Genomic DNA, 24644 nt, shown 5'->3' on the forward strand with positions numbered 1-24644 from the left:
TTTTTTGTGATGAAACCAAACACTAATCTACATGTATGGACCAACATTTTTATATATTGTGAACGCCATTAAACATATATTTATAACATAAAAATGTAATAGATTCATTTATACACAAAAACCTCATCAAAGACATGGATACTGAGAGGTGAAACACTAGACTAAACATACCTTTGTTACAAAAAAAAAACACTAAACTAAAACCAAACCAACACAACATGCTTCTAGTCTTTTCTCATGATTATTCTGATGACCCATGTTAATAAAGATACGACTTCAATGTTTGGTAGTTGCCAGGATAGTTCTGATGTCGTCGGCGACGGACACAGCATCCTGAGCGGCTCCGGCGATTCCCTTCCTCGAAAATCCAGCACAGTAGAGATTCTTCTCTCCTTTCCAATGCTTTGGCGTTGGTTTTTTGGGGAAGCCATCTTCCTTCATCACGTACTCATAGTTCTGTACGTATCCATAATTTCACAAAACACAACATTAGTTGTCATATAGTTACTAAATCGGTTCATTAAAACCGGTTTTAATTTGTTTTGAGTAGTATCTTTATGTTATATAATAATATACCTTTAACCAATTGCAGACGGAGCTTTTGTAACCAGTCGCAAACACAATCGCATCGAAATCTTGTTTCATCCCATTTTCGAACGTCAAGGTTTTGCCTGAGATGCTTCCTATGCCACCATTGATAACCTAATATTGCAATATTTGTTTGTTAATAATGTTGATTTTATGTATAATTAAATTGAAAATTTCTTTTTGACTAATGTGGAAATTCAACTATTTTCCTAAGTAAAAGATTTTCACTCTTGTGATATGAAAATAAAGAAAATGTAAAAAAATGAAATCGTTATGTATTGAAAGCCAAGGTTCCTCGTTTGGAAAAATATATACAGAAATGACAATTTATATACTCATAATTCATTTTTCATACTTATAAATTAAGCTTTTTGTTTTACTTAATACATATTTTTAATATTAAATATATATTTTAAAATTAATTGAATAAGTAATTGAAGATGGAAAATTGACGGACTGTGAAAGGTACCTGAATCTCGCCGTCGCGAATCTTTTGGACAGTTCCGACATCAATGACAGGAGATTTTCCGGTAAAGAGTTTGGTGGCGAAAGGACCTTGTTTTGGTCGGAAGAGCCCGAGCTTGGAGACATCTCCGTACACTAACATTCTTGCCATAGCCGCCACCATCACCACTTTGTCAACCATCGTCACCGGAAAATACTTCAGCAATGACATCCCCAAGTATACCTCTTCTTTCGTTAACACGTGTCTCTGCACAAATTTACATCCCCAAGTATACCTCTTCTTTCGTTAACAACAACAAAAATGAATAGAACAGTGAACCTTAAAAAAAAAAAGAGGAAATGATATATGACCAACTGTAAATGAACAAGAACAACAACAAAACCATCATTTTGATTTTTGAAATTTTTTGAAGATATTAATAAAAGAATTCATTTACTAGCCAAAGGACAAAGCAATCTCATATGATACTATATAGAGCTCAAAACTTAATAATGTAAAGGAGTTTTTAACCATGAAGGGACAAAAAAGCTATGATCACATTGAGAGGTATTTTAAGAAGTAATTTTGGAAAAAAATCATGTATAGATATTATAATATCTACATGCAAGACAATTGTGCATCTTTAACGTTCATGCATACAGAAAAGTAATTAATAATTAAAATACAAGAGCAACATTAATCAACTACTTACCGGAGTTCTAATGAGAACGGCCGTATTAGCTTCGAAGTTGCAAAGATCAAAACTAATCTCCATACCAGAATTTCCACCTCCGACCACAAGAACATTTTTACCTCTAAAATCACGCCCGGACTTATACTGACTCGAATGCACAATCTCTCCGGGGAAAGTTTCAATCCCTCTGACCGCCGGAATATTCCCATCTCCGTTCTCTCCGGTCGCAACCACCAGAAACTCCGACCAATACACCTCGGTTTCTCTGGTCACCGTGTTTTCCGCCTCGACCCTCCACTTGTTTTTGGACACATCGAAGGTTGAAAACTTGACGGTGCGGTTGTATCTAGGGTTTATGTCGAAACGGGTAACGTAAGAGTCAAGGTAGTCGACGAAAAGGTTTTTGGGCATAAAGGTTGGAACATCGGGACCGTGTGGCATGAAAGGTAGCTGGCAAAAATCTTTGGCTAAGTGAAGTTTGAGACGATCGTAGGCTCGTTTCTTCCAAAGTGATGCATAGATGTCTTCTCTCTCGAGGATCACGTTTGGAATTGAGTGTTGGTTTAGACAAACCGATGTTGCTAAACCGGCTGGTCCAGCTCCCACTATCAGCACTACGGTCTCCATATAGGTATCTCGTGTTTAATTTTGATAGATTCTCTCTTGTGTGTTGAACGATGGTTACTGTGAGTTCTTCGTTTTATTGTTGTTGTTATATATAGAGGATGAGGAATTGGGGATCTATGAGTGAAAGATGTTGAAAATGAAGCCAAAGGTAAAAATGTGAAAATGATGAATTATGGAATCTTGAATACATATTCGCCATTTGTAAGCCAGTGAAAAATGGCATTTATGAGTGCTAGATTTTGTTGACTATTTTGGAACTATTTAAGCAAGTGAGGGATGTGCATGAGTTCGGTTAAAACACGTCTAGCATAATGTTAAAACAAAATATAAGGCAAAAAAACTTAACCATATAATTACGTTCCACGTGGCTTTTTGAATGGTAAACTGGCAGAGAGGATGTACGATCATCATGTATTTCTGTTTTGAGTCCAGATTCTTATACACCTCGATTCATATTGAATATTTGGCTACGATCTTACTATACTTGCTTAAAGATGATATATAATGTATATTTATTGTGATATCACGTGTCAAATACAGCTCAATACATGTTCTGATTTTATGAAAGGGAACCTTTTTTCCCAAATATACATATGAACTACCCTATCACGTATCAAAGTATAGAACTGAAACTAATAGGTACTAAGAAATAACAATTTTTTAGGTTCAAAAACAAAGAAAAAACAATTATAAAAATTTATAGACCCAAACACCCATTTTTAATTAATTTCAATGAACTTGGGTGTCAACTTAGTTATAAAATTACTGCAATCATCTTAATTAAATTTAAACATCCTGCAATTTCAATTGCACTTAGTGATTTTTTCAAATTTTTTATAAAAACTAATATTAGTATCTGGTCATATGTATGTATATATACATTCTTTTATTTAACGTTTACGGCCATTTCGTTAATTACTTTCATCCTAGCGTTAAGCTAAATGGACAATGGTCAGTAGTTCAGTGACACATGTTATGTAACCTTATCTTCGATTCTCGTATTAATTATTTCCGGAAGTTTATAAAATACTGTATCTAAATGAATTAAATAAGAAAATTCTGAAGTGATTAAATATAAATTTTTCATATTAATTAGGTGACACATATTTTGTTAAAAAATAATTAGGGGGGACATATTTTAGATAAAAAGAAAAGAAAGTAGTGACACATATTGATTTACTATACACGTTGTATATTTACGTGTACATTTCTTTTTTGGTTTAAGCTTACGTGTACATGTTATTATTGGATCTCCAAATTTTGCATGTATCCAAACAGATGGTTTCTTCGTATGTCAAAGCAAGACCGTTGAACACTTATCGGCTTTCACCAAAAAAACAAAAAACACTTATCGGTTTACTGTATTTGTATTTAAGAGATTAGTACTGACATTTTTTTTTACGATCTAGCTACTTTTGGATATACGAAATGCATTTTCCGTTAATTCTACGTTTGCAATTGCATGATTTGCATATTTTTACGGTCAAACCAAGATAAATTGCATGATTTGCATATTTTCGGATAAATGTCACTGTTTGAGTGCATCAGTGGCGCCCTAAATTATTTTGTTTTGGCTTTTATGAAAATGGAAACGGTAAATAAATTAATAATAACACTAAAATAAATAACGATATATTTTTAATGTAAATAACGATATTTATGAATCTCGCTTTTTTCCAGCAAATTTGATCATACTTAACTCAGACGTTTTGATTCGAAACGAATGAAAATTTGATTTGCCGTTTCTGGTTAGTTGCTCAATTATAAAACATTGAATTTTGGCATGAGATCTTTTGACAAAAAAAATTATTTCGATTATTGCGGAAGGTTAAATTTTGGATGATGGCGAGGTAAAGTTCCAGGTTGAGAGTTTAGTTTCTAATTTTGCTGATTTATTATTTATTGAGATTCATTTATTATTTATGTTTTTTTTGTTATTTTATCTATTTATAATAGTTAAAAAGTTAAAACAAACTTAATCGAAACAAAAAACTCGATTTGTCGTTCGTTCTTAAACGTTAAAAAGATTCAATTTGTCGTTTGTTCATAAACGTCAAAACAAGAATATTTGATTTGTCGTTTGTTCTTAAACGACTAATTGATGGAAAACAACTTTTGGTTCCATAGCTTGTGAAAAAATTATGTTAGCTACTACAAAAAGTTATACTTTGGATAATGGAGATTTAAAGTATCTGACCGAAGATTTATTGTTTATTTTTTTTATGATTTTTTTATTTTAGAATTGTTCATGATTTGTTTTGTAATTTTTTACCTTTCTTATATACATTAAATATTAAAAACACTAAAAATGAAAATTTGATAACTATTAAAAAATCAATTAATCGAAACAAAAAGATTCTATTTGTCATTTGTTCTTAAACGTCAAAAGAAAAAGATTCAATTTGTCGTTTGTTCTTAAACGTCAAAACTAAAAGATTTGATTTGTCATTAGTTCTTAAACCACTAAATTGTTGGAAAACAACTTTTGGTTCCATATCTTGTAACAAAATTATGTTAGCTATTACAAAAAGTTATACTTTGGATAATGGAGATTTAAAGTATATGACTGAAGATTTATCATTTATTTTATTTTTATGATTTCTTTATTTTAGAATTGCTCATGATTTGTTTTGTAATTTTTTTCTTTTCTTATATACATTAAATATTAAAAACACTAAAAATGAAAATTTGATAACTATTAAAAAAGCAATTAATCGAAACAAAAAGACTCGATTTGTCATTCGTTCGTAAATGTCAAAAGAAAAAGATTCAATTTGTCGTTTGTTCTTAAAAGTCAAAATTAAAAGATTTAATTTGTTGTTTGTTCTTAAACGACTAAATTGTTGGAAAACAACTTTTGGTTCTATATCTTAGCTATTAAAAAAAGTTATACTTTGGATAATGGAGATTTAAAGTATCTAACTGAAGAATTATCGTTTATTTTATTTTTATAATTTTTTATTTTAGAATTGTTCATGATCTGTTTTGTAATATTTTTGCTTTTCTTATATACATTAAATATTAAAAACACTAAAAATAAAAATTTGATAACTATTAAAAAATCAATTAATTGAAACAAAAAGACTCGATTTGTCATTGTCATTTTCGTTTGTTCTTAAACGTCAAAACAAAAAGATTTGATTTGTCGTTTGTTCTTAAACGACTAAATTGTTGGAAAATAACTTTTGGTTCCATATCTTGTGACAAAGTTATGTTAGCTATTATAAAAAGTTATACTTTAGATAATGGAGATTTAAAGTATCTGACTGAAAATTTATCGTTTATTTTATTTTTATGATTTTTTTTTATTTTAGAATTGTTCATGATTTGTTTTGTAATTTTTTGCTTTTCTTATATACATTAAATATTAAAATCACTAAAAATAAAAATTTGATAACTATTAAAAAATCAATTAATCAAAACAAAAAGACTGGATTTGTCATTCGTTCTTAAACGTCAAAAAAAAAGATTCAATTTGTCGTTTGTTCTTAAACGTCAAAACAAAAAGATTTGATTTGTCGTTTGTTCTTAAACGATTAAATTGTTTGAAAATAACTTTTGATTCCATATCTTGTGACAAAATTATGTTAGCTATTACAAAAATTTGTATTTTGGATAATGGAGATTTAAAGTATCTGACTGAAGATTAATAGTTTATTTTATTTTAATGATTTTTTATTCTAAAATTGTTCATGATTTGTTTTGTAATTTTTTTGCTTTTCTTATATACATTAAATATTAAAACACTAAAAATAAAAATTTGATAACTATTAAAAAATCAATTTCTCATTTGTAGGTAACAATCAAAATATTTAAAATTGACTTTTGGTTTGAAATCCAGTGACAATGTGTGTTGGGTTTTGGGATTGGTTAAATTTTGGATTACCGCAATTTAAAGTCTCATGAGGGTTAGTCTTCTAAAAAGATGAGAAATGCTGAAATGTTTTTGTTTAAAATTTTTTGAATGTTAAATTTTATACCAAATTTTCAATTTTTTTTACAGATGATACAGAGATACAACGAAGAAAGAAGAAAGCCAAAATCTACCGACGAACAAAAAACAATAAATAAACAACAAAAACACAAAAAGCTAAGAAACCGGCAAGCAAGACAAATAAATTAAAATTTGAAACCAAACAAGATGAGAAAGCAGCAATCACGTGCCAAGGCATGGACCATCCCATTTTTTGTTTAAGGTTTTTTTTTTACTTATTTTTTCTTTTGTAATTGTAATTTCTATCTGCTTTTATTAATTAAAAAGTAATAACTAGAATATTTTATTAGAACAAATATATATATTCGATTCGTCTTTTTGTAATTAACAATCAAATTTCTAAATAGAATTTTGTCTTATGAAAAAAGTTGTGTCAGCTATTACGAAATTATATTTCAGATGATAGCAATCTGAAATATAATGTGAAATATAATGAGTCTATTAATCATCCCGAGTTTGGTGTATGAAATATTAAACTAGAATTCTTTTAATCATAACATATGAAGATTTTGAGTCTTTTTAAGTGGATAATATCCAAATATAAAATGAGTGTGTTTTATGTATAACTATGGTTTTTTTGGAAAAATGGTGGTGAAAAAAAGAGAACAAATTAATTTTGCCAGCTAATTTTTAGTTAGGCTATTGACAATGGAGCGCCCAAAATCTGCACACATGTTTGTTGTTATGGTTAGTGTTGTTGTTATGGAGCTGTGTTAATTGCAATTTGGTCATAACTAAAAGTTTTTTTTTTTTGAAACATAACATATGATAATTTGATTTATCCTTTGTAGGTAACAAACCACTTTCACAATGATGTATGAAGATATGAATAAATATAGTGATTAAGTATCACTTTGTAATTAAAAGAGAGATTCAATGAAGTAACAGTTCAATTTGCGAGCTATTTTTTTTTATTCAGCTTTTTAGGTTGTTATAAAACACCACAAATTGGATGCCTAAATCTGAATACATGTTTGTTGTTGTGGTCAGAGTTGTTGAGTTGTAGTAACTACAGTTTGGTTACAATTAAAACAAGGATATATTTTGGAACAAAACATAGGAAAATTCGATTTATCATTTGTAAGTAACAATCAAATTTCATAATAATGTCTAAATATATGAATAAATACAGTGATTAAGTATCACTTTGTAATAATCCTAAATAAACCTTGTGGATTACAAAACTGCCTTTGCACTCCCTTAGAAATAGATCTAAGTTTTGACAAAAAAAAATAAAAGAAATAAACCTGAGTCTCCAAATCTTTTAAACAGTTAAAGTAAATATAAATTCTCACTTAATAGTGTCAAGCAAATGTTATTTAATACAGTTTTGCACACTTTTAAGCTTGCCAGAGAATAGTAAAATTTAGTTGCAGTTCAATATTAGAATATGTAGGTTTGTCAAAGGACAAAGATAATCATATCAGATTAGGAAAATCAAGAAATGAGTTAATATAAACTGGGTGAGGTGGCCCATTGAACTTGTTGAGCGTCTTTAAACCCATCAGTTTCGATATGCTTCGCCTCTGTTCCTAACCGGTTTACGAATTAGATATTACAGATCCTCGGATCAAAGCGTCGAATTCTCTTGTCTCAATCCAATCTCTGATCAAAACCCTAATTCCCCAACTCCGATTCTTTTTCCTTTTTGATTGATTGATTGATCGTCGTTGAATACTCAAAGCAGCGAAGATGGTTTTAGGAGAGCTTTGCGGGCAGATTACCCGCGCCTTGCAGCAGATGAGCAATGTGACAATTATCGATGAGAAGGCTCTGAATGATTGCTTGAACGAGATCACACGAGCTCTTCTCCAGTCCGATGTTTCTTTCGCTCTTGTGAGGGAGATGCAGAGCAATATCAAGAAGATCGTCAATCTCGAGGAGCTAGCAACCGGCCACAACAAGCGACGGATCATTGAGCAGGTTTAATTCGTTATCGATTTTCTTCGATTTTGATGAAATATGGCTAATTCTTCCATTGGATTGCTCCTGATTCTCTCGTATTGTTTATCTCAGGCTATTTTTACTGAACTCTGTAAGATGTTGGATCCAGGAAAGCCTGCCTTTGCCCCCAAAAAGGCAAAAGCAAGTGTAGTTATGTTCGTCGGATTAAAAGGTTAGGTTTTTGTAAGTTGTTCTTGGTGTTTGATTGAGTTTGTTTCTATTTTGTAGATAGATTGTATGCTGATACTTTTAGGGCCGGTGCTTTCGATCAGCTGAAACAGAATGCCACCAAGGCTAGGATCCCCTTTTATGGAAGGTACTCAAAGCAACCACCTTTGCCATGAAATGACGTCTTATTCTTTGTTTGAAGATTTATATCTTAGTGTCAGCTTTCTTCTTGCATGGTCGTAAGACCTTTGGTGCTTGTATTTCCAATAGAATAGTAGCTCATATGCAGAGTATGTGAATTTTCTTTGCGACGGTAGAGGCAAGGTACAAAATTTCTGAACTTTTTTGGCTTAGACTCTGAGTCTGAGGTTTGGTATAGGCCAGTGCAAAAATCTGCACTGAAAAGGATTACGGTTACTTAAAATGTTTCTTTTTCCATCATCCAGTAGGTTTCGTCATACTTCTCCAGTTCTCTACGAGCCACTTACCTTTAGGAGTTTCTTTGAGCCCTTTTGTCTGTTTTTTCTTGCTCCTTTTTTTACGAATAAGAAAAATTCCTTTTTAATATATGTTAAAACTCGTTTTTGATATCTTTTTATAATCCCAATTAGCATCCGCGACGCAAAACTAGAGCAAGGGTTTTTTTTCGTCATCACTGGAAAACACACGGCGGCGCGATGTCTAAGCTGCTCCCAGTTGAGAATTCTGAGGTACGGTGGATTTTTGATTGGCTTGTGAGATTCTCGTATCAAAAAATCAAATTGTTTACGACATCTGACTTTCTCGCCTGCAACAGGATGTCGGTAGAAGAAACAACGGAGAATCCTGCCGGAAAGAGCTGAAGAAGGAGACACGTCTCGCCATCTCCGCAAAGAAAGACGAGGATTTTGGGAAGTGGTATTCTGAGGTATCCCTCGCTCATCCCAGATTCTTGTTTTTATCCAAAACCCACATCTGATTTTTCACTCTCTCCCCAGGTTTGTAGACGAACTAACATAATGAGCCACTACAATATAAGCGGCTGCTACATTCTCAATCCATCTGCAATGAAGGTTTTAGAAGTTAATCCGAGTGAGTTCTCTGAACAAAGTCCTTTTCTTTTTGGTTTTGATATGATCCTCCCAAGGATCAGCACTCTAAAGTTGGTATAAATTTGTCTCAATGAAACCATGAAGTCTCAATGAACAAGGGTGTGGAGCGAATGGTGACACAAGAGGTGCGGAAAACTCTTGATTTACCGGTGGATTGGGTGAGACTTCTAAGAGATGCGGAATGGCTCTTAGACTCTCAAGGATAGCTTTTTGTAAGGAGTATAAATCCAAATACAATAAGCAAGTGGGTGGATTGAATGAAACTTCTAAAAGATGTGGAATGGCTCTTAGACTTTCAAGGAATGCTTCTCTAAGGAGTTTGAATCCAAAATATTCATCAAAGTCTTATTTTTTTATTCAGCAAAGTAGGCTCTATAAATAGAGGAAATACATGATAAAAACGTCCATAAATGTATCTCAATATGCAGAGAATCTAGGAAAATGAAATTCAAACTTTACAGTGCTTGTAAGAGAGAGAAATAGGCAGAATTAAATGCAGTCTTTAACATGGACGAAATTTGATCTTCTTTGCTTCTTTTTGGGCTGATCCACTTTGCTGGGCTTCTAAAATGGACCAAGATTATAGAACAACTTGGTTTGTAGCTTAATTCATATTGGTTTGGTCGGAATCCTTCATTGAATGCTCGTAGGTCCGAAATGCGTAAGCTGGAGAACACCTGTTTTGTAAATTGAATAACTCTTTCGTCTGAACTCCGTTTGATATGATTCTTCTTCCAGGAGCTTTGTAATTGAACTGATCATATTCTCCAGGTTGTTTCATGCGTTCAATCGTCGTGGTTAAGAAGATACGCTTCGAACACTGAACACATGTCGTGATGCTTCCCATGATCATATCATCCTCTCCCTCTTAAAAAAAGATTTGTCCTCAAATCTTGTTCTTCATAGAAAGAACAACTTGAAAACAAACTTTACAACACAAATAATCAAGAAGATGAATGAGAAGAAATCATTTTTTTGTTTTTCTTTTTTTTTTCGTTTTTTTGTGTTTTCTTTTTTTTTTCTCTCTTTTTCTTTTCCTTTTTTTTGACGAAAATAAATTAAAAGAAAACAGAAATAAAATAAAATAAAATAAAAGAAGATGAAAAGATAGAAGATGAAAGAAAGAAGATGAAAAGATGAGAAAATGAAAAGAAGAAAATGGAATAGAAATAGATGCCAAACTTTAGAGTGTGCTTTGATACCACTTGATATGATCCTCCCAAGGATCGGCACTCTAAAGTTGGTAAAGAGGATAACCTTGTCTCAATGAAACCATGAAGTCTCAATGAACAAGGGTGTGGAGCGAATGGTGACACAAGAGGTGCGGAAAACTCTTGATTTACCGGTGGATTGGGTTTCGACTTCTAAGAGATGCGAAATGGCTCTTAGACTCTAAGGATAGCTTTTGTAAGGAGTATAAATCCAAATACAATAAGCAAGTGGGTGGATTGAATGAAACTTCTAAAAGATGTGGAATGGCTCTTAGACTTTCAAGGAATGCTTCTCTAAGGAGTTTGAATCCAAAATATTCATCAAAGTCTTATTTTTTTATTCAGCAAAGTAGGCTCTATAAATAGAGTCTATAAATAGAGGAAATACATGATAAAAACGTCCATAAATGTATCTCAATATGCAGAGAATCTAGGAAAATGAAATTCAAACTTTACAGTGCTTGTAAGAGAGAGAAATAGGCAGAATTAAATGCAGTTTTTAACATGGACGAAATTTGATCTTCTTTGCTTCTTTTTGGGCTGATCCACTTTGCTGGGCTTCTAAAATGGACCAAGATTATAGAACAACTTGGTTTGTAGCTTAATTCATATTGGTTTGGTCGGAATCCTTCATTGAATGCCCGTAGGTCCGAAATGCGTAAGCTGGAGAACACCTGTTTTGTAAATTGAATAACTCTTTCGTCTGAACTCTGTTTGATATGATTCTTCTTCCAGGAGCTTTGTAATTGAACTGATCATATTCTCCAGGTTGTTTCATGCGTTCAATCGTCGTGGTTAAGAAGATACGCTTCGAACACTGAACACATGTCGTGATGCTTCCCATGATCATATCATCCTCTCCCTTTTAAAAAAAGATTTGTCCTCAAATCTTGTTCTTCATAGAAAGAACAACTTGAAAACAAACTTTACAACACAAATGATCAAGAAGATGAATGAGAAGAAATCATTTTTTTGTTTTTCTTTTTTTTTCGTTTTTTTGTGTGTTTCCTTTTTTTTTTCTCTCTTTTTCTTTTCCTTTTTTTTGACGAAAATAAATTAAAAGAAAACAGAAATAAAATAAAATAAAATAAAAGAAGATGAAAAGATAGAAGATGAAAGAAAGAAGATGAAAAGATGAGAAAATGAAAAGAAGAAAATGGAATAGAAATAGATGCCAAACTTTAGAGTGTGCTTTGATACCACTTGATATGATCCTCCCAAGGATCGGCACTCTAAAGTTGGTAAAGAGGATAACCTTGTCTCAATGAAACCATGAAGTCTCAATGAACAAGGGTGTGGAGCGAATGGTGACACAAGAGGTGCGGAAAACTCTTGATTTACCGGTGGATTGGGTGAGACTTCTAAGAGATGCGGAATGGCTCTTAGACTCTCAAGGATAGCTTTTGTAAGGAGTATAAATCCAAATACAATAAGCAAGTGGGTGGATTGAATGAAACTTCTAAGAGATGTGGAATGGCTCTTAGACTTTCAAGGAATGCTTCTATAAGGAGTTTGAATCCAAAAATATTCATCAAAGTCTTATTTTTTTATTCAGCAAAATAGGCTCTATAAATAGAGGAAATACATGATAAAAACGTCCATAAAAGTATCTCAACATGCAGAGAATCTAGGAAAATGAAATTCAAACTTTACAGTGCTTGTAAGAGAGAAAAATAGACAGAATTAAATGCAGTCTTTAACATGGACGAAATTTGATCTTCTTTGCTTCTTTTTGGGCTGATCCACTTTGCTGGGCTTCTATAATGGACCAAGATTATAGAACAACTTGGTTTGTATCTTGGTTTGGTCGGAATCCTTCATTGAATGCCCGTAGGTCCGAAACGCCTAAGCTGGAGAACACCTGTTTTGTAAATTGAATAACTCTTTCGTCTGAACTCCGTTTGATATGATTCTTCTTCCAGGAGCTTTGTAATTGAACTGATCATATTCTCCAGGTTGTTTCATGCGTTCAATCGTCGTGGTTAAGAAGATACGCTTCGAACACTGAACACATGTCGTGATGCTTCCCATGATCATATCATCTATGGGAAGCATCAGGACATATTCTGAGGCATCCTTCGCTCATCCCAGATTCTTGTTTTTATCCAAAACCCACATCTGATTTTTCACTCTCTCCCCAGGTTTGTAGACGAACTAACATAATGGGCCACTACGATATAAGCGGCTGCTACATTCTCAATCCATCCGCAATGAAGGTTTGGAAGTTAATCCGAGTGAGTTCTCTGAACAAAGTCCTTTTCTTTTTGGTTTATAGCTCGAATGGGTCATTTTTGTTAAATGCTGCCATTTTCGCTCTTTGTAGGCTTTCTTTGATGCCGAAATTGAGAAGATGGACGTGGAGGAATACTGTTTCCCTATGTTTGTATCACCTGCTTGTCTTGAGAAAGAGAAGGACCACATCGAAGGATTTTCTCCCGAGGTTGCTTAAGTTACGAGAGCTGGTGATTCTGAGCTGCCTACCCAAATTGCTATACGCCCAACCAGTGAAACCGCCATCTACCCTTACTTTAGCAAATGGATTAGAGGGCACAGGGATCTCCCATTGAAGCTTAACCAATGGGTTAACGTAGTGAGATGGGAGTTTAGCGACCCTGTTCCATTTATCAGGTATCTTATCTTTGTTGTATATGATTTCTTCTTCTTTATTTTTTTAACCTCTTACCCGCTCTTTTCTCTTCTGACCGCTAATTCAATCCAATCCAATCCGCAGGAGCCGTGAGTTCCTTTGGCAGGAAGGGCACACTGCTTTCGCCACCAAAAGCGAGGCAGATAAAGAGGTAACTTGCTCTTATATACAATATAGCATTGCTTTCTTTCCCCAAATAGATAAAGAGGCCTAATCCTTGCATTCCAATCGCATCTCTCTGCACGCAGGTGTTTGATATTTTGCAAATCTACTCGGACGTTTACGAGAAGCTCCTTGCGGTCCCTGTCATCAAAGGTATGAAGAGTGAGAACGAAAAGTTTGCCGGTGGGCTTTACACCTCCAGCGTCGAGGCTTTCATTCCAGCCGCTGGCCGTGGTGTACAAGCTGCAACCTCACATTGTTTGGGACAAAACTTTGCAAAGATGTTTGACATCTCTTTTGAAGACAAGGAGGGGCATAGATCATTGGTGTGGCAGAACTCGTGGGGTCTCAGTACCAGATCGGTAATTTACAGCCTCTTGAGTTGATGTTTTACTTCTTCTTTTTCTTTTTCTTTTTCTTCCCTCTCTAATCACCAACCTTGCTCTAGATTGGAGTGATGATTATGACACACGGGGATGACAAAGGTTTGGTTTTCCCTCCTCTGGTCGCACCTGTTCAAGTTGTCGTGATCCCAGTTCCTTTCAGTGGTGTTGATACTAAAATCATCTATGAGGCATGCGAAGCTGTTAAATCCACCTTGCTCGAGGCTGGAATCCGTGCTAAAGCAGATACACGCGACAACTATGCTTGCGGCTGGAAGTATTCAGACTGGGAGCAAAAGGGCGTTCCATTGAGAATCGAAATTGGTCCCAGGGACTTGGCTAAGAATCAGGTGAGAATAGTGAGGCGTGACAATGGCGCCAAGGCAGATCTCTCGAGAGAAGGCTTGATTGAACAAGTTAAGGACTTGCTCGGCAAAATCCAGGAAAACCTCTTTGATGCGGCTAAGAGAAAGGTGGATGCATGCACTCAAAAGGTTGAAACTTGGGACGATTTCATGGAAGCACTCAACCAGAAGAAACTGATCCTGGCTCCCTGGTGTGATGAAGTTGAAGTGGAGAGGCTTGTGAAGGAGCATACCAAAACAGAAACAGCAGCAGCAACAGCCAAGACTCTATGCACTCCCCTTGAGCAGCCTGAACTCAACGAAGGTTTATAGCGACACATTCCTTGCTTGTTTAAATTAGTCAGTAATATGACAAGTTTATTCTTTGATTAATCTCTTGAGATTCCCTTTCAGGCACCCTATGCTTTGCATCCGGAAAGCCCGCGAAGAAGTGGAGCTACTGGGGCAGGAGTTACTGAGCTTGGGTTACAACACATTGTGCTGTGCTATTGCAGCCACCTGCGTATTTTATGTGTTGTGCTTTATAAACTTCTTATGAAGCTCTGTTTGCTGTTTGCCCCAGACTGGGGTCAAAGAGTAGGCCTCGTTAAACTATTATGTTATTGCTACTTTTTCTTTTATGTAAGTTATATCTATGTGTTTGGTGGAACCTCCTTATTCAGTTAAACTATTATGTTATTGCTACTTTTTCTTTATGTAAGTTATATCTGTGTGTTTGGTGGAACCTCCTTATTCAGTCCGATAACTAGTGATTTACTGTATGATTCATATTGGTTATTGCACCACGATCATTAAGAATTTTTTTAAAAAAGCCCGCCGTGCTATAATAGTTTGATGACCCTATGCAACGTTTGGTGTCCATATTGCTCTTTTTTTTTTGCTAAAATTTCTGTAGTTATATTAATCTTAAGAGATGAGATTACATAGATGATTAAATAAAAAAGAAAAGAAGTGTCTTACATTGACGAGATGAACATATCCCGATACAAGATGAACATTAACGAGAAGAGTCTCGGAACCATAATGCAAGAGCATCAGCAAACCTTGGAATATGTCTTCTTGCAGACAGCCCCGATCCAACACTTATAAAAACTTTAGGGCAAAAAAAAAATTTAAGACCCTTTATAAAAATTTAACACCAAAAATCTGTATTTAAAAATCCTTTTAAAATAATATTTTTGTATGTGAACCTTTCTAAACAAAAATTTTCGATAAATATGGATTTTTTAAAGAGATTTTTGTCCAATACACAAATCTATTTTGTAAGGAAAAATTTTAAAAAAGATTCAGACCCATGGGCTGTCGCCCCTCTGCCCACCCTCTTTAGCCCGGGCCTGCTTACAGAGCAAGTGTTCCTTATTCCTCTATCAATCATCTTGAGCAGCCCAGCTACCGGAGTGTGAATTCCTCTATATATTTGCGCATTTCTCTGTTGCCACATAGAGTAAACAAGCCCATGCCTATGAACAAAGAAGAGAAACATTGGCCTATGGGCCCACTTTTTTTAAAAAAATTAAAAAGTCCAATTTATACTAATTGTTAACATTGTTAGTTATTAAAATTGAGATTTAGTTTGAAAGCAAAGACGTTTTTCTTTGATAGATTAGCAACTAAATTAGTAACACAATACAATATTAGAGCAACATATGTATTGATGCGATTGTAAACGGGGTATTGGTGCTTTTGTTTTACTAAGCTTTAGGTTTTAAATTTATAACCCATAAATGTCTGCAAGTGCACAGATGTGCTCTGTAGTACTTAGGGTATCGATCCACAGAGACTTAGCTGTTTCAGTACGAATTCACGACAATGCTTAAATCAGATTAGAACTAAACAGGTTTGGGTTTTGGTTGTCACTAAATTTAAACTAGAAAGCAAAGAAAACAAAAGCAATTGAAGGCAATTAAAACAAGTAAAAAGCGATTAAACCAAGGATAATGAAAGCAGGTAATAAGCGAATAAATCAAAGACAAATTGAAAGCAGGAAAAATCAAATAAGAAGCAAAGGTTGTAAGCAATGAAAGACAAACGTTGGGGCTCAAGGGGTTTCGTAGGGGTTCATGGACCAAGCTATGTCGATTTTAAGCATATGATAAAGGTAATCAACTACGTATGTTCTAGAACTCGAGGCACGGAAGTATGAATAGCCTACTTTCGCAGCACTAAACAACTATCTCTCGCAACCCTGATCAGTAGGTTTCCACTCTGATCCTGGAAGGGAGAAGATGGAATAGCAGAGCAAGACTCATCAACATTCACAACTCAACTACAGGTAGGTTTCCACTCCTATAGAAGAATTGCTCGTTTCACCCTAGTTCAGACAATCAATGAAAGCTTTCGCAATATATCATATCAGATCGGCTTCTAAGTGGCCAGCAAAGAATCACACAGTAAGATTAAAGGCAAACGAAGAACATCTAGAAGATTATAAATCCTAAATCTATCGATTCATAAGAAAAGACACATGAAATTCCCTTTGAACAATCCCTTTAAACCCAACTGGGTAACTACTCAAACATATTGTAACAAAGCATCATAAACGAAATTGAAAGTGCAGGAAATTAAAGAAAACAGGGAAGAAGAACGAAGAACGGAATCGCAGATGGAGGCGCGATGATGCTCTCCTAGGCGGCTCCTCCTTCAAAGGCGGCGGCTCCTAGGGTTTGTGAAGCACACGAACTCTCTCTCTCTCTCTCTCTCTAAGTGTTTCGTTTTATTCTTCTCTGCCTCTTTAGAATGACCTAAAGAGGGTATTTATAGCTTCTGGGGTGGTCCTGGACACTTAGGGCTTCAAAAATAACGAAAGGAATTGATCTGGACTTTAATTAAGTCGTCTGGAAAGTGAACGACCAAGTTCCGCGGTCGCGGTGGCTCTACCCGCGGGAAAACAGGTGTTGGCCGCGGTCCCGGCACATGACTCTCTTCTGGAACTGTATTTTCTGTCATTCTTGCATCGGGAGTATCTGAAGATCTAACCGTTGGATTGTCTCCAAACAAAGTGCATTAGAAAGCTGGTTGGATCCTCTATGTTGTCTCAAAGTTTGTGGGTGATCAGACGGTGAGAAGGTCTTCATCGCTTGTAATACTTCGGACGGTCTGCATTTATCCAAAATTGCTCATTTGTTCCAAATTGCATATCTTTTGCCCAAGTTTCCTGTAAAGTCTTTTGAAACTCTAAAACATTGAAAACACTTTAAAAACTATTGAAAACAGAGTTAAAACACCTGTATAAGATACAATTATGATCCATAAAAGTGGTCAAAATACGGTGTTATCAACTCCCCCAGACTTACCTTTTTGTTTGTCCTCAAACAAACTTAAGTCAGGAAAGAATTTTTTTGAAAATCGCAGGAACTAAACAATATCTCAGTGACCGTCCTTCTAAACCATAACTTATCGTGAAACATCTATTTGGATCTAGTCTAGAAAATTCTCACCAAAATACAAGCAAACTAGTCCGTTAATCCGTCATGCGAAAATCTACACACTTAGATCTAACTTCCAGTCAACTAGCTCTCTACATTCATTAAGTGTAATGGTGAGTTCTCATTAAAAACATTATTCAGGGTATACAGCGTTTGGTATTAAGGCTATATAAGTGGTGAAGCTTAAGTGTTTAGGGTTACCTGAAAAATATGGAGGATGCAAGATATTATGCAAAACCGCAAGAGAGAGAAGGACCTGTTGATGACCGCAGATTTTCAGTCACTTCTCCTTTGCCTAATTTTGTTGCATAATCTTCCTCCTTTGTTGTAAACAGATGTTCCCCCAGACTTAGATCTTTTCCGGGAATCATAAAGATAATCTCCAAAACTCTATATAATCGAACTCTAGCTTGCCTCAAGTATAAAATTCGATTCTCCTAGACTCTATAAGGTTTTTATTTCCTTATATATATATATATATTTTTTTTTTTCGTTTTTTTTTTTTCGTGAAGATAACCTTTTATAGAGAGAGAGTCTAAGGGACGAAATTGTACCAAGATTTTGAAGTTTTTACAAGGAAAGCTGAGTTTTCTCCTTTTGTTGAATCATTTCAATAAAATCGCAGGTCTCCGTCTTCAGTGACTGAAAATCGCGTTGATCCTTTTTCTCTCCGACGTTTTTGCACATATCTACATATAAGACAATGAAAAACAAGAGTGCATGTGGTTTGAAAGAGGTTAGGTTCGGTGGGGAACTAGCTAAAGATGAACTAGCCATTCAGGATCAACAAAGAGTGGTAAAAGGATAAATGAGTCATGAATGTATGATTCGTTTCCCTGATCTAATGGTTTAATGAGAAAATTAAGTCGAAATTAAGTCCAGATAAAATGAGCTAGTATATCCTGTCAGAAAGAATCTCCATGAATATAAGTTCTCTGGTGGAAAATTCGTAATGCAAGAACTTAGCTACCGCCTAATCTAGGCTTAAATCACAAAAGAGCAAAAAACGAGGAAATAGCGTAGAAGCACACTGGTCTAATTCATCATAGTATTGTTTATTGTGTTCCTGGTTTGAAAACTTTTTGAAAAACATTTTTGAAAACAGTTTTTGAAATTTTTTATGAAAAACGTTTTTGAAAAATTTTATGTGTCCAAAACAAACTCAAAACAAAACAAATTTCATTAGTAACGGATGAACATCCTCCCCCAGACTTATTTCACACTGTCCTCAGTGTGATAAATCTTGGAAAGAATGGTAAAGAAAATAGAAAATTTGAAATGTTTAAGAGTACTTATCGTGCTGGAGAGTGCTGCTCGTCTTTTTATTTGTTCTTCCTTATTGAAAGCCTGAAATTAAATGAAACAGAAACAAAGCAATGGAAATAAAAAATAAAGGTCAAAGGGAAATAGATAAAATACCAAGTGGGTTGCCTCCCACTAAGCGCTTGTTTCAAGTCATTAGCTTGACATTGTTGCTCGATTAGACTTAACCGGGGTCGTGACACTCCTTGATCTCATCATTGGCTGATGATGGATCAATCAAAAACATCACTTCTCTTTCGTCTTCTCTTTCTTTAGCCAGGTATGGCTTTACACGCTGTCCATTCACTGTAAACGAGTTTCCGGTTCTGTCCCACAGGACAATGGCTCCGTATGGCTTGACTTCCTTTATCGTGAAGGGTCCTGACCATCTTGAACGTAATTTTCCTGGAAAAAGCTTAAGACGAGAATTGAAAAGAAGAACTTTATCGTTAGGAGCAAAAGTTCTATGAATAATCTTCTTATCATGATATGCTTTAGTCTTCTCCTTGTAGATCTTTGAGTTTTCGTAGGCATTGTGTCGGATTTCTTCTAACTCGTGAAGTTGAAGTAGTCTTCTTTCTCCAGCTGTTTTCAGGTTCATGTTCATCTCCTTGATAGTCCATTGTGCCTTATACTCGAGCTCTATTGGAAGGTGACATGCTTTTCTATAAACTAAATTGAATGGTGTTGTTCCTAATGGCGTCTTGAATGCTGTTCGATATGCCCATAATGCGTCGTCAAGTTTGGTAGACCAATCCTTGCGATGAACTGCAGTTGTTTTCTGCAAAATCGACTTGATTTCTCTGTTTGAGATTTCCACTTGACCGCTGGTTTGGGGGTGGTATGGAGAAGCAACTTTATGTGTAACTCCATTCTTTCTAAGAAGATTCTCAAAAACTCTGTTGATGAAATGCGATCCTCCGTCGTTTATCACAATTCTAGGAACTCCAAAATGCGGGAATATAACAGATTTAAACATCTTCATGACGACTTTCGCATCATTGGTGGGACTGGCGACTGCTTCTACCCACTTAGAGACGTAGTCTACTGCTACTAAGATGTATTGGTTTCCAAAAGAAGTAGAAAATGTTTCCATAAAATCTATTCCCCAGACATCAAAAATTTCGACTTCGAGAATAAAATTTTGAGGCATCTCATTCATTTTGCTTATGTTGCCCATCCTTTGGCATTTATCGCATCGCGATATATAAGCTTGAGTATCTTTGAACAAAGTAGGCCACCAGAAACCAGCTTGTAAGATCTTTGAAGCGGTTTTGAAAGTTGCAAAGTGTCCTGCGTAAGACGAGCTATGGCATCCGAATAAAATTCCTTCCATCTCTTCTTCAGTCACGCATCTTCGGAATAACCCATCAGCACATCTCTTATAGAGATAGGGTTCATCCCAAACATAATGTCTTATGTCTTTCTGGAACTTTTTCTTCCTATACCCAAAGAATTGTGGTGGTTCTACATCAGCTGCTAAGTAATTTGCTATATGTCTAAACCATGGGATGTTGAAAGCATATGCTCTTCGCATTAGTGGACGTGGTGGTGCGGTATTGGCATTGGGGGTAGTATCTATTGCATAGATGTTTTCTTCAGGCAAACTATCATTTAAGGGTAATCTTTCTTCAACTCGAATTCGTGAAAGATGGTCTGCAACTCCAGTATCTGCTCCTTTCCGATCTCGAATTTTGATGTCGAATTCTTGCAGTAGAAGGATCCATCTTATCAACCGAGGTTTAGCGTCTTTCTTAGACATTAAATACTTGATTGCAGCATGATCAGTATGAACTATGACCTTAGATCCTACGAGATAAGAACGGAATTTCTCAAATGCAATTACGACAGCTAGAAGTTCTTTCTCTGTTGTAGCATAATTGCATTGAGCTTCGTCAATAGTTCTGCTTGCATAGTAGATTACGTGCAGTTTCTTATCTTTTCGTTGGCCAAGCACTGCTCCGACTGCATAGTCACTTGCATCGCACATGATTTCGAATGGGAGTTCCCAATCAGGTGCTTGCACGACTGGAGCGGAGACAAGGGCTTCTTTGATCTTATGAAACCCGGCTAAACACTCATCATCGAACTCGAAGTTCATTTCCTTGCAAAGCAAACGCGTAAGAGGTCTAGCTATTTGAGAAAAATCTTTTATGAATCGCCTATAGAATCCTGCGTGTCCTAAGAAACTACGGATGCCTTTTACGTTTGTGGGTGGTTGTAAGCTTGTCATGAATTCGATTTTAGCTTTGTCAACTTCAATTCCTTTTCCCGAAATTCTGTGCCCAAGCACGATTCCGTCTCGTACCATGAAGTGACATTTTTCCCAATTTAATACTAAGTGCTTATCTTCACATCTTTGCAGAACTTTACCAAGGTTGCCTAGGCACTTTTCAAAAGAAGATCCATAGACAGAGAAATCGTCCATGAACACTTCCATGAAATCCTCAATAAAATCTGTGAAGATCGACATCATGCACCGCTAGAAGGTAGCAGGTGCATTACACAATCCAAAAGGCATACGTCGGTAAGCGAACGTGCCATACAGACAAGTGAATGTCGTTTTTTCTTGATCCTCCGGGCGAATAGGAATTTGGAAAAATCCGGAGTATCCATCAAGGAAGCAATAGTAAGGGTGATTAGCTAACCTTTCTAGCATTTGATCTATGAAGGGAAGTGGGAAATGATCTTTCCTAGTTGGTGCGTTCAGTTTCCGGTATTCGATGCACATACGATGTCCAGTTACTGTTCTTGTAGCGATCATTTCATCTTTATCATTTTTAATGACAGTGACTCCTCCTTTCTTTGGAACAACATGAACTGGGCTAACCCAAGTGCTATCTGAGATGGGAAAGATTATTCCAGCTTCTAAAAGCTTCATAATCTCCTTCTTGACAACATCCATGAGATTAGGGTGCAGTTTCCTCTGACTTTCGATTGAGTTTTTAGCATTATCCTCTAGATTAATCTTGTGCATACAAAGATCTGGAGAGATTCCAGGTATGTCATCAAGTGAATATCCTAAGGCTTTTCTATGCTTTCTCAGCTCAGTCAACAGCATTGTGGTTTCTTCTTCCGTCAAACCAGAATTTATTTTGACAGGATAAGTAGAATTTGGTCCAAGGAAGGCGTACTTAAATCCGACGGGAAGAGGTTTAAGCTCGACTTTAGGGGCTTTAAGCTCGCTCCAAGGACCCTTAATTGCTGCAGCAGTGTCTTTAGGAGGTGTAGGAATGTTTGTTTGGTCCTTAAGATCTAGATAGTTTAGAGGTTTCCTATAAGTTTCAGATTTATCAAGCATACGTGCGCATTCACTTGAAATTCCTTCAAGGAAATTGCGTTCATCTTTTGAGGGTGAAAGCGTGACACTTAAAGGGTCGTCTAGAAGCAGATCTTCATAGACTTCCTCAATAATTCCGTCTAACTCATCAACCCAACAAATTTTGCCATCCAAAGTTGGTTTATCGAAACTTTTGTTCATGTCAAACTGCATAACTAGGCCGGCTAGATGAAGGTCGATTTTTCCTTCAGGAACATTGATTATGGCTCCGGCTGTAGATAGGAATGGTCTTCCAAGAATAAGTGGATCTTTAGGTTCTTTTTCTAGTTCTAGAACTACGAAATCGGTGGGTATGGAACATTTTTTGATTTCTACGAGAACATCAATTAAGATACCTACTGGTTGTCTAACGGAACGACCAGCTAATACTAAAGAAATTTTAGTAGGCTGGAAAGTGTGGTGTCCTAAACGTTTTGCTACTGAAAGAGGCATCATGTTTATGCTTGATCCTAAATCACAGAGAGCACGCTCAAAAGCTACATCATTGATGGTGCATGAAAGTACAAAGCTTCCAGGATCGTTTTTCTTTTCAGGGATTCGGCTTTGCAGGATAGAACTACATTCATGGGTTATCATCATAACGCCTTCTTCAGGAGTTAAAGAATTTGTTAGAATACCCTTCATGTATTTTCTTAAAAGCTGGAATCATAGCACAACCTTCTACGAAAGGTAATTTCACATTTAATTGATCGATCAACTCTTTCAGCTTAGCTTTTTCTTTCTCTTTCTTATGGGCTCTTAAGGCTCTAGGATATGGGGGTTTAGGTTTGTAGACATTAGTTGGTGGAGGTGGAATCGGGTCTTCTCCAAAGATTTCCCGGGATGAATCTTCTCTTACTTCTTCTCCATCCTTTTATCCTACCACTTCTTTTTCAACATCTTCAACCGTGATTCTGTCTCTTTCTTTTTCCTTTTCCTTACCCTTTTCCTCAACTTCGGGATCTTTAGGAAATTCAGGCTCTTTGTAAGCTAATCCACTCCTAAGTGTGATGGCTTTCACATGATCGGAGGGATCTGCTTCACTTGAGTTCTCGAAATAATTTTCACTTGGTTCCTCTTCAGAATTTTTTAAGTTTTTAGAATTAGTTTTGATCATCAGGCTAAGGAGGGTGGAAAATTTTTCATTGAAATCTTTCTGCATCTCTTTTAGTTCAGATCTAAGATCACTAATTTCTTCAGACCTAGATTTTTCAAGCTCTAGAATTCTTTTGTTTAGGTTTTCAGCTTCAAAAGAGGGAAAACTAGGATATGAAACAGGATTAGATTGAATAGCCAAGATTGGTTCGGAAGGTGGTTTCCAGGCAAGTTCAGAAGACAGTTTCCCGCGGTCAGGTGGCTCGCGACCGCGGTGAAACATGTCTTGGCCGCGGTCAGCAGCATCACGACCGCGGTGAAAGCTTGGTTTGCCGCGGTCCGGATGAATGGACCCACGGTGATCAGAAACGAAAGGAAAATCTTGAATTTGATAGACTTCTGCAGTGTTAACCATCCCTTGATCATAAGAATCCATTAGGTTGTCCCAGCAGTCAAATACACGTATTGTGTACCTTATTTGGTTGTTGCAATCCAAGTTGACTCATTATGTGATGGAGACACTTCATAACTTCCGAAATTTCTTCTTTCTTCTCAGGAATTGCAGAATTGTCAAAGGTTGCTTGATTTCGGATGCTGTTTGCGAAATTGTTAATGAAAACCTGAGCATCTTCTACAGATCTAGTTGAGAAATCTCCATTACTTGCTGTGTCGAAAGAGTGTCGTAACTCTGGAGTTATACCGCGATAGAAGATACCTAGCAGGTATTCCTCGGTATATCCATGGTGTGGACAATCTCTTTGGTATTCCCTAAATCTTTCCCAAGTATCTAAAAAATCTTCATCTTCTTTTTGTTTATAAGTTCTTATCTTGTTCCTTAAGATATTTGATCGATTTCTAGTGTAAAAACGATTTAGGAAAGCAGTTCTACACGCTGCCCACGTTTTTAGTGAAGCAGGTGGCAAAGATTTTAGCCATTTGCTGGCATTATCTCTAAGAGAGAATGGGAAAAGACTACACTTGTGGTAATTCCCATTTGCTGTAGTGGTTGCACATAATTCTTCGAACGTCTCGATATGGTCTATCGGGTTTTTGAATGAATAACCAGAGAATTGATTTTATTGAACTAAATGGATATGGGGTACCTTAATTTCGGTTTTTCCATCCTCTGGTAAGGCTGGTTGAATAGCTCTTCGATCTCCCATGAACTTCTCGAGTGAATCGAA

The 24644-nt window shown here is 35.7% G+C and overlaps 3 protein-coding genes and 1 non-coding gene across 5 annotated transcripts; 3 read left to right on the plus strand and 1 right to left on the minus strand.

Annotated features, from left to right (window-relative positions):
• Positions 1–65: 65 nt before the first annotated feature.
• LOC18011371 (probable indole-3-pyruvate monooxygenase YUCCA10) lies at positions 66–2422 on the minus strand. Its single transcript, XM_006393270.2, has 4 exons — positions 1746–2422; positions 1058–1300; positions 577–702; positions 66–456 (listed from the first exon to the last, which is right to left on the minus strand). The coding sequence occupies exons 1-4, from the start codon at positions 2352–2354 to the stop codon at positions 277–279; spliced, it is 1158 nt and encodes a 385-aa protein (XP_006393332.1). The 5' UTR covers positions 2355–2422; the 3' UTR covers positions 66–276.
• Positions 2423–7875: 5453 nt separating this feature from the next.
• On the plus strand, positions 7876–15074 carry LOC18011473 (proline--tRNA ligase, cytoplasmic). Of its 2 annotated transcripts, XM_024150460.1 has the most exons (12): positions 7876–8271; positions 8365–8464; positions 8565–8608; positions 9072–9170; positions 9257–9367; positions 9438–9531; positions 12904–12996; positions 13086–13390; positions 13494–13560; positions 13658–13933; positions 14020–14623; positions 14713–15074. In XM_024150460.1, exons 10-12 carry the CDS (start codon positions 13727–13729, stop codon positions 14775–14777), a joined length of 876 nt encoding a protein of 291 aa, XP_024006228.1. In that variant the 5' UTR covers positions 7876–8271; positions 8365–8464; positions 8565–8608; positions 9072–9170; positions 9257–9367; positions 9438–9531; positions 12904–12996; positions 13086–13390; positions 13494–13560; positions 13658–13726; the 3' UTR covers positions 14778–15074. The 2 variants fall into 2 exon arrangements, with proteins under 2 accessions (XP_024006228.1, XP_024006227.1); XM_024150459.1 differs by having other exon boundaries at positions 8365–8608.
• On the plus strand, positions 8041–8636 carry LOC18011476 (signal recognition particle 54 kDa protein 3). The gene is made up of 3 exons (XM_024150658.1): positions 8041–8271; positions 8365–8464; positions 8521–8636. Exons 1-3 carry the CDS (start codon positions 8041–8043, stop codon positions 8634–8636), a joined length of 447 nt encoding a protein of 148 aa, XP_024006426.1.
• Positions 15075–24195: 9121 nt separating the features above from the next.
• Positions 24196–24303, plus strand: LOC112083249. Its single transcript, XR_002897540.1, has one exon. It is a non-coding gene; the product is annotated as a small nucleolar RNA R71 (small nucleolar RNA).
• Positions 24304–24644: the final 341 nt, after the last annotated feature.

The sequence above is a fragment of the Eutrema salsugineum genome, unplaced genomic scaffold, assembly GCF_000478725.1.
Source record: "Eutrema salsugineum unplaced genomic scaffold, Eutsalg1_0 scaffold_7, whole genome shotgun sequence".
In the NCBI taxonomy this organism is placed as follows: Eukaryota; Viridiplantae; Streptophyta; class Magnoliopsida; order Brassicales; family Brassicaceae; genus Eutrema; species Eutrema salsugineum.

Excerpts from the sequence above, each read along its gene's own strand:
- LOC18011473 (XM_024150459.1), top strand. The coding sequence starts at position 13,727 with ATGAAGAGTGAGAACGAAAAGTTTGCCGGTGGGCTTTACACCTCCAGC. Across the intron at positions 13,934-14,019 it reads GGGGTCTCAGTACCAGATCG|ATTGGAGTGATGATTATGAC; the intron begins GTAATTTACAGC and ends ACCTTGCTCTAG. Across the intron at positions 14,624-14,712 it reads GCAGCCTGAACTCAACGAAG|GCACCCTATGCTTTGCATCC; the intron begins GTTTATAGCGAC and ends ATTCCCTTTCAG.
- LOC18011476 (XM_024150658.1), top strand. The coding sequence starts at position 8,041 with ATGGTTTTAGGAGAGCTTTGCGGGCAGATTACCCGCGCCTTGCAGCAG. Across the intron at positions 8,272-8,364 it reads AGCGACGGATCATTGAGCAG|GCTATTTTTACTGAACTCTG; the intron begins GTTTAATTCGTT and ends TGTTTATCTCAG. Across the intron at positions 8,465-8,520 it reads TATGTTCGTCGGATTAAAAG|ATAGATTGTATGCTGATACT; the intron begins GTTAGGTTTTTG and ends TCTATTTTGTAG.
- LOC18011371 (XM_006393270.2), bottom strand. The coding sequence starts at position 2,354 with ATGGAGACCGTAGTGCTGATAGTGGGAGCTGGACCAGCCGGTTTAGCA. Across the intron at positions 1,301-1,745 it reads CCGTTCTCATTAGAACTCCG|AGACACGTGTTAACGAAAGA; the intron begins GTAAGTAGTTGA and ends AAATTTGTGCAG. Across the intron at positions 703-1,057 it reads TTCGCGACGGCGAGATTCAG|GTTATCAATGGTGGCATAGG; the intron begins GTACCTTTCACA and ends TTGCAATATTAG.